Raw genomic sequence first — 9,862 nt, 5'->3', positions numbered from 1 at the left:
CCTTTTTTTTTTTTGAAACCCACAAGCCATCTACAACCTTATCCCACGGAGCTGATGCTTGCTTTTGCAGATGAGGCAATATAACCAGGAACTGGTATGTTACAATGACCTGAAGTCAAAATGACCGGTTTGATTATTTTCACATTGATGTGAGATTGATCTAAACCAAACTGTTCTTAAAGAGGCTGAGTCTTTTCAGAAAATAATATGGATTGTTAAATATGCAAGGACAAGTTTTTCTATTTCTACTGGTAATTAGACACTAAAGACAAACCCTAAGTAATCAAGGTATGCTTTTTCATAAGGTGGTGTTTTGGTTTTTTTTTTTAAACATGGCAAAATTCAGTGAATATTTCATATTCTAAGAAGGTATTATTGGAGGTTTTGTTTCTTTTTTTTCTTCTTTTTGGCAATATACTGTTACTGTACCACCACTGAACCATACAATTCGTTCCTCAATCAGGCATAGCACATAGCGTGAGCTCCTTAAGCTACATTTACTGAGAAAGACCGTACTACGGATGGTTCTTCATGGCAAGTCTTAGCTGAATTTGAAACAGGAAGCATCAATATGAAGTCTCATTTAAAAGCAGAGCCAACTAACAAGACTACATCAGATACGAATTCTCTATACAAAATTATTTCTCTTCGCATTGGCAAAGGAACATTTCAAAATAGAAACATATCTTCTCAGCTGATTTTACTGATTTGCCATTATTGAAGAGAACTGTGTCTGAAATACCATTTTAATCTTCACAGCAGAGACCCTTCTTTGATCTAAGGAGGTCAGGTGAAGGGAGAGGGAGAAGAGGAAAACTTAAAAACAAACAAAAGAATACTTTATAATGACTCTTTAAAATGACTATGTTGAGTACCATAGGAATCTGAACGATTGTGTCAGAAATAACTGGGATAGCAAACATGGACAATAGAAAAGTCTTGACCAATGAGTAAAGCAGAGCAATGGAAAACTGGAAATACATTAAAGATGCATATATCTTGCTAGTAATCTTCTTTAAATGCTGTCTACAAGAAGCTATAATGAGTACACAACATTTCAGTGCAAAAATGAACTAAAAAAGTAATATAATAAAGAAATTTCCCAAGTATCACGGTGGTCTCATTCAAGCTGGTTAGAATGTTGGAGGAATACTTAGGGACAGCCTCAGGTTCTGTGTCATCCTCCACCCTAGCCAGTAACAATTATAAAAATGTGTTTCACTGAAGATTTTATGTGATCCACAAACCCAAGGAAATTAAAACACAGGACAGTTACTTAATTTGAGCAATACATCCTTCCTATTCAGTTAGTTGGAATTGATGTGTAGGTCTTTCAGAATATTAAAATATTATATTAAAATAAGCATATATTAAATATGTTTCTATATTTCAATGAACTTGAGTCAAACCACTAAATGGAGCCTGAGTCTGTCCTCCAAACGCACACCTGCAAATTTGCAAGTGCAAAACCAGCATGCTTGAAACCCCCCATTTAAGCATAACATTTCTTCAGTAAAATTGCAGCAGGTAGTTTCGAGAATCTGAGGAGTAGGCTATTTGTGTCGTAACAGGCAGCCTGTTTATTGCAAACCTATACCAGGACTTTCTTGCTTAGTAAGTATCAGAGTACTTTCCAACCACTTTCTGTGGCAATGTAGTTTTATAAACAATGTAAAAATACATGCAATATCATGAAAATAGGAGCCTTCCAAATCCATCAGCACTTCTGCAACTCAAGTAAAACAAACATCTAAGTTACTGCGAGCCGTTTATACACAAATCTTAGATATCCTTATCCCTAGATAAGAACAGATTTTTGTTCCAACAGTTGCATTACCGTCAACAATAAATGCAAGGCATGCCTGTATTTTGTATAACTCATTATCAGTCAAACTCTGAAATAAATTCAAGAGAAGTTACTAGAAACTGAAAGGTGGTTCTTTGGTTAAGCGTGTGCATCTGCTACTTTGTACCTAGGGCCTCACTGTATTTGTGGAAAAGCTGTTCAAGTATGAAACTTCTACCAAAAACCTCACTTCCTATTTACAAAAAGGATCCATTTATAAACATCCATTGTGTCAAAATATTTCAACAATCAACGCAAAAGGCCTTAATTGTCACCAAAACTGCAATTTAAGGAAAATTATGCATGGAAGAAAAGCACTAGAGTAGTTCGATGCTGTGACCTAAGCAACACACCGTTTCAGGAATTTAAGAACTCTGTTTATTATTAAGATATATCTTAATATATAAGATGTATCTTATATGTTATTAAGATATTTGGCCAGAGGCTTACAGGGGAAAAAACCAAACAAAACTAAAACAAAATCCATGCTCTCTCCCCTTCCTCTTTGGAAATAAACCTAATTTGTTTGAAAAGTTAACTGAACTCAGCCACAGCATTTGAAAACCAACATTAAACAATCCCCATTCAACTTCTTCCTATTACTGGAAGTAGACGTAACAATCGTATATTACCTCTGCCTGAAAACACTTAAGGCCTCTGATTAAATTTAGTTGACAAGATGACTCCACTGGCATGGTGGGTAAACAGCAGAATACTATCAGATTTCACTGCAAATGAGGGCAAGATTTAAACTATTTAAACAAGTCCTCCTATTTCAATATGAGGAAAACCCACATTTAACAATTTGCATGTCTACTAATTTCCAGAAGGTATTCGAAATACCAGTCTCCAACAACATTAAATTTCAGTGTCTATAAGAGGATAGTATTTAGGTGTTATTATAAGTTACAGATGATGGTCAAAGCCTCTAAAGAAATACTTTGAGGAGCAGCAAATAATTATATTCTACTTTCTTTAACAATAAGTGGTTTACACCTTTTTTGCCACCAGCTTAACTGAGAATAAGTATTTTGGAATTAGCGTTCTTTAAAGCTACTACAATTTAGTAACACAAATAACCCAATAAATAAAAGCCAAGTTAGTCATTTCAGCAGATAAGATAATGGCTCCAGTGGATATACCTGTCCTCTTAACCATCTTTTTATGAAGACAGAAGGTCTTCAAGGTCTTCAACAAGGCAGTTGAACTGTGTGTTAGTATGCAAAGCCATGGGAAGTAGACATTCTCTCTTGAAGAGGCAAAGTGCACAATAATGTAAGGCCAGCAGATGTTCGAGAAGTGGTTTCTCCTAAAACCCAAGCTATGCTTCCCTGTGAGCTGCCCTTAGGCACAGCTGGAAAAGGACAGAAGGCCATGGCTGTTGTGAACTCAGGACAGAAGACAGTGATTCTCTCATGTCGAATAGGTGCAGCATAGGCACCTTCATCACTCTGCAGCCATTTTCATCTCCTCAGGACTCTCTCTAGATGACCTGGGGGGTGGAGCGGGGAGAAAAAAAGTACGGCTCAAATCTGTTGAGTGATTACAAATACCTAGATTCCTACAAATGAAACAGGAAACAAACACACATGCAAATTTTTGTGTGTACTGTGGGAAGCTCTATCTATGGCATATACAGGATGTCTTGGAACATAACTTCTACAAGTCAGAGATTACAGACAGGTCCAATTAGTGGTTTTTCTCCTAAGTACCCATATGAAAGATGACAACATTATTCATGTGAATGAAGCAAAGGATTATTTCTGACAAGCACAGAATCCACTGTAAGATATATGTATAATGAGCTAACCTATGTAATTGAACAAGACAGTAGAGACATTAAAATGGCTACTGTCATTAATAACTTCACAATATGATTTCCGACTCTAATTAAGTATTCAATTAGGAGTTTATTCATCCCACTCCTTAACTGTACAGTTTAAAGATACATTTCTATATTCCACATTCAGTAACTTCAATAAAGAAGTTTCTTTCTCAATAAAGAGATTAATCAAGATCATACTTCTAATGGAATAATGGCATATAATGTTATCTCATTTTTTAAATTCAAATATGTTTATTTAGATTTTGCAGTATTGTACAGTAACACATAAAATTCAATATTTGCAGGCAGGCCTCTTTAGTAAGGACAATGAACACTGACTATTAGATATCCATGAATAATAGTTTTACACAGAAAAAAGGATGTTCAGTCATCTCCTAGCACAACGGCAACATATAAATTATAGGATACAAAGGTATTATCAGTGAATTTTCTAAAAGAGCCTTCTGTAAGAAGCTGAGAGACATTAAATAAACATTTCAAGTTTACAAGTTCCAGTGAGTATTTTACTTTATCATAATTTTTATTTCTAGAATATAGGATAGCTGAATCCTTCAATACTTCAATACACACGTAGGTGTGTATGCACACTCATATATAAAACTCACGTACACATTCTCTATACCTATGCGTACATACACGCACGTAGAAACGTAATGCATACATGTAAGACATTTGTAACTTACCGGTAAATCTGTAATGGCCATGCTGCTTGTGATGGAGTGGGCACTGAATTTGTTGGACTCACCAACATGGCACTATATATGTTGGAAGCAACCACAAGTATACAAAGTAGAATTGGTCCTATGATGGCTCCTTCCAGTCCCAGGTAATACGCTCCACCAGCTACTGCAAGACCTGTCAGGTAAGGATGACCACCTCTGGAATTACAGCACAAGCAGAATAAAATTAAATTAAGAACAACAAACAACGATACTACCAATTATGAAATGTGAATTAATCATAAAGTTTTATTAAACTTAGAAAATGACATAGCTAGCTATAGATACCCATATTTGCACTATAAACTGCTGTTTGAATGACCGCACAAATATTACAAGCTGTATTCTGCGATATATTTGCACAACAGATCAAACAATGTTTTATAGCATATAACGCTGGTAATATTCACAATGGAGTAGCTACTTCATAGATATCTGCTGAAGAATGTCTGAAGGAGTCAATGGCAAAAACATTTCCATTTTGAAATAGAAAGATGATTGATTACAAAGAATGTTCATGCTTTATGGTCAAGAATTGTTAAATTTTAAGACAACTAGCAACATATACTATGCGCGCCCCTGAGCAAAGACATTAATTTACACGATGATAGCAACTTGCATTGCATCTTTTTGAAAGAACAGTTAGCATGTATTCTTTAAATAAACAGTCATGTCTTCTCATTTTGTTACAAAACACCCTCTTAGACTGAGTGTTTGTTATCATTAGCTTTTAATGTTTTCAGATGAAAAACAAAACCAGATTTTTATGAACATATTAATATTTGCTGGAAAGTTGGGGCCAATGGAGCTTTTGATAAGAGCTATTATGGCAGCAAGTAAGCCATGCCGTTTTTCGTTTCCATGTTTCAGTTCAGACGCACCACACAAATCCTGTCAACAGCATTTACACAAAACCTGCTTATCACGCTTAATCTTTATAGCTAAAATAATGATGGTAATATGGAATTATGTAAGAAAAGCTACAGTTGAAACTTAGCACCCAATTTTCACCCAACTCTAAATTCTGAGTGTAATGGAGTGAAAATACCAGCTAGTCAGTTTAGAGCTCTGGCAGTTTCTGCCAGGTTTCTACCATGGTCCTCACTTCTACCCAACTCCCACATTGGCAGTCTTTGCCTTCATCATAACTGTGTGTGGAATGAGACCATGAAACATGACCTACTACATCATACACACCTCAGTCATGTCTTAGCTAGATCAAATTTAACCTACTGGTAGGGCCAGATTGTTTTTTGAGGGGACAGACTTGACCTTAAAGTTTTATATTTCGCCAACAGTAGACACATGATTAATTTCTAAATCTTTTAAGAACTTCAAATAATTTCTTCCAGCATTTGCATCAGTTTAAATGTTCTTCTGGCTAGTTTGCTAAATTAAACAACAGATCACCTGATGAAATAGGCCCACAGTATAAATTTAACGCGTTTGGAAAACGCTGCATAACCTAATTACAGCTATTTCAAATAGATTTAATCTAATCTGCAAGGCGGCGTGATGCTTACTGTTCTATTTAATGGGAAGAATACAATTTTGCTCCACCATCAGAAAATCTATTCCTGCCACATATGTTTTCTGGACAGTGAACAGAGTCTGCATCCCCTACAGTCAAAAAATGTATTCTAATAGTAGAAGAATTATTGGCTGGTTAAATAGCTACTAGCCTTAAATTTATCCATGATTTTTGTTGGAAAAAAATCGCAATTTGATTATACTGCACCTGTTAGCTTTAATTCATGCAAAATAACTAATGCCACAGTCTATGAAAATTATTATTAATATTGTGCTTATTATCAGGTTCTCTCTGTTCAGTATAATTATATTTGGTGAACAAAAATACTACTTTTTAACTTAACACAGAACCGAAACACTTAATGTCCTTATTCTACATTAACTCCACTATAATAAAAATCAGCATAAATGAGGGACCAGTACCAGCATGTAACTAAGTCTGCACCATGAAGTTCTCAATTCAAACAGTTTACTAGGATTGTTTCTGATGATCAAGACTGAAGCAGTGACTAGAGGAGTATAACTTTATATTTATCTTGTGCATGGTTGTGAACACGTCTTGCACATATGAAACTTGACAGTTCGTATCTTTGCCAGCTCTGTTAAAAAGTGCTGCTTTATCTTCTAATCTGAATTGCATAAAGGGATTCACGATATTTCAGCAGCAGAAAATGTCAGCGGACATTTCAGTTGCAATCCAAATACAACTGCAGGCATTGACTTTGTCTCCATAGGTTGGAGTTTGTTTCTCTGTGTACAAACTTAAAGCTGAAACCAGGAGACATTTCAAGTCAGTAGAGGCAGCCAAACACCTAGCAAGATTTTTCAAGAAATCTGTGCCTACCTCCTGCAACAGGAAAACAGCACTGGCTACTGTCTCAGTAGGAGCCTATCTCCAGTTTTGCAATTTCATGTGTCTCAACACATTTAAAGATCAATCCATAATCAATAGATTTTTACACCGGGGTATGGTGACACAACACAAAGGCTGGCTTCAAAAAAATCCTCAAAATTCTCACAATCCATTCTGAAAAATTGAATTTTTTTTTTCAGGTCCCTAACTAGCTCATGGATTTCTTGTTTGTTCTGCAGCGTCATCTGGCATTAGGTGGTGTAAAGGAAAATGGTACATGTCTTTAGTCAATGATTAGATAAATAGCAAAGGTATTCTTAGAATTACTTTACCAGCCGAAACAGTTGATTTTGCTGACTTTGAGAACAAGTTCAAAACTTCTGAAGTGACAAAGTTCACAGAAAAGAAGCCTGGGAAAGTAAAGGCACTTAGGCCAGTAAGACTTCTTACTATGAGGTGGTATCACTACACCTATTCCTATGCTTGAAGATGCTGTTCTGCATGCTTCAGAGAGGTAAGTTTAATTAAAGGCGTCAATGATCATCAAGCATTTTTACAATACTAACTTTAAAAAGTCTTCAATGTACTTACCCTGATATATCTGAATAAATTGCTGTATCTACAAAATAGGTTGGCAAGAGGTGAAAAACCAAGAGCAAAATGGCTTTGCATCCCTGTCCTTGCACAAGCCACAAATCTAGGACTGCAGGGATGGCTGCCCAGTATGTCCCCAGAAATGGCACTGCTCCAAGGATTGCTGCTAATGCTAGAGCACACAGAAGCAGAGGTGAGAAGACGACCAGAGAAACATATTTCACAAATACATTTACAGTTAAATTCTGACACTTTTGCCACACCGATAGTCCCACTTCTATCAACTATTGAAAATATGACACTGAAGAAGGGTCACACAAAGCTCTTCATAGCTGTGGTTTAGGAAAAAAAGAAAATTACACTATTCCCCATACTGAAAAGTTTCACCAACTGTCAGTCATAAGGAGTTAATTCCAAAAGAGGCACCAAGTCAGAAAAATTTAAAGTTATACCAGTCATGCACTTTTCAAACTTTTACATAACTACAAATTAGCAACTGTGTGCAAGAAAATCTACAAGCAGAAGTCTCATTGTAACTTACCGGATCTCCTGCAGTCAACCGTAATAATGTAGATGATAGTACCGTGAGAAACCAGGCAAATATAGAATCCATGACTTAGGTATTTCGGTATGCACATGTGTACACACAGGCATACACCCTTCTGATTATATAAATACCCACTGTAATCTAAAGTGATGCAGTACTACTGTCATTCTAATTTAATGCAACAGGAATGAACATAATACAAAAAATAATTAAGTTTTTTTTCTCTTTTTTGGTCTCATTAACCAGAAAGCAAAAACTTTTAAGATTTTGCATGTAGCTGAAAGAAAAAGAACGATTATCTTCTAAGTAGGTCTTAGGACAACCAATGACTTCAAGGTAGCTGCACTTTATAGTACAGCCATTTCCTGTTATATTGGGTTTTGTTGCTTTATAGCTTCCCCTTTTGTTCCTTCATACATGAAGGAACAACGTTTTTTTAATTACTATTATTATTATTATTTTTAGGGGAAGAGAGGCAAAAGAGGAACAGGAGAGAAGATTTTTCAGCGAAAACTGTCCAGCCACTTCCAAAGCTAAGATTAAAGAGTAACAGAAAACCAGAGGTGGGTAATACAGACAGGCAGCAGTACTGAGAATAAGAAGCAAGCCTCTATCGTGCATTTTCATTATACCAGAACTTCCTGCATTTAGGCATCTTGAAAAATCAGTACCTGTCAACTACGGAAGAAACAAAAGCCAAGGCAGGCAGAATGAAGTTAAAACTTGGAAAGACTTGGACTGAATAGATGAGAGAAAGAATTACATCCAGCAAAAGAAACAGACAGGAGAAGTAAAATAGCTGGCAGGGGATGTGTTGTGAAAACAGAAAAAGGCAAGGCTCAGAGGTAAGGTAGCAATCAGGGATGTCTCTCCACCCTATCCATGGCCATCCTGAAACACCCCTGGAATAAGTTTTCAGCAGTGCTACATACATTCACAATTGGAACTAAAGATTTTGAAAATAAGAGCTATGAAAAGCTGTACAGTCTTCATAGAATAATTAGATCTATGGTAGTTTAAATTAAACTTGGAAGAATCAATGCTGAGAAGTTCTTTGGAACCACAATGCGTATCACAAAAGTATTAAACTTACCATAGTATTTTCATAGTGGGGTTTGAACAATAAACAGGAAATAAAAATGAGGTTACGTATTGAACAGGGAATAAAGAAAAAAACTCTGAATAGCTACTCATTAAGTTCATACCATATATTAAGTTCATCAATAGACTCAGGTGTTATGATAAAAAAGTAGCCAATCCTGTAATTAGATGCTGTCTTAAGACATTTGCACAAATCAACCATATTAAGGTTGCCTGTGCAACTCTAATTCTGATAGTTACCAGCTTCTGACTTAATGTTGTCTAAAAATAATTTCAAGACTAATCTTATCAGCAACATTTAAACCTACTGATCTTGTACAATAAATAATTATGCAATATTATCTATAAATACATTATAATTGATCAAATTCTTACCAGATGGTATGAAGACTATGTTAATCCCAAATATAGTGTGAGTCAGCCAAGTGTAGAGTCCATAGAACCCAGCCATTTTGAGGGAAGCATCAAATACACCTCTAAAACAATTAAAGAAACTCTGTTAAATTTTATTGGCAACAGGATTCTGGGAACTATAAAGATATACACAAGCTGCTTTGAAAAACTGCAAGCCATTAGTGCCACGATAACACAAGTGAAAATGTAACCCTTTATGCATTTGTTCCCTATGAAAAGAATAAGCATCCATCACATCTGTCATTTAAGGTATTTAGACACAAAAACCCCAAACTGTTCTTTACTGTACAATGGGTTCCAGAGATAAACTCCTTGAAAGAAACTGCTCAAGCATCAGCCCACATCCTCTATCAAAAATAACCTTTAATCTATGAGAAGCAGTACCATTCTACATATGAACTACTGTTTCTTT

The 9,862-nt window shown here is 35.7% G+C and overlaps 1 protein-coding gene across 1 annotated transcript; it reads right to left on the bottom strand.

Annotated features, from left to right (window-relative positions):
- Nucleotides 1-2,868: 2,868 nt before the first annotated feature.
- Nucleotides 2,869-9,512, bottom strand: LOC104078688 (transmembrane protein 245-like; the record flags this gene model as incomplete). The annotated part of the gene is made up of 4 exons (XM_009580420.1): nucleotides 2,869-3,338; nucleotides 4,376-4,570; nucleotides 7,386-7,560; nucleotides 9,412-9,512. Coding segments are annotated over 4 exons (517 nt in total), but the record flags the coding sequence as incomplete, so codon positions are not given.
- Between the last annotated feature and the right edge of the window lie 350 nt (nucleotides 9,513-9,862).

This window comes from Fulmarus glacialis, unplaced genomic scaffold (genome assembly GCF_000690835.1).
Source record: "Fulmarus glacialis isolate BGI_N327 unplaced genomic scaffold, ASM69083v1 scaffold42976, whole genome shotgun sequence".
NCBI classification, from domain to species: Eukaryota; Metazoa; Chordata; class Aves; order Procellariiformes; family Procellariidae; genus Fulmarus; species Fulmarus glacialis.
The sequence above is the reverse complement of the archived record's forward strand: the minus strand, read 5'-3'. Positions and strand labels throughout refer to the sequence as shown.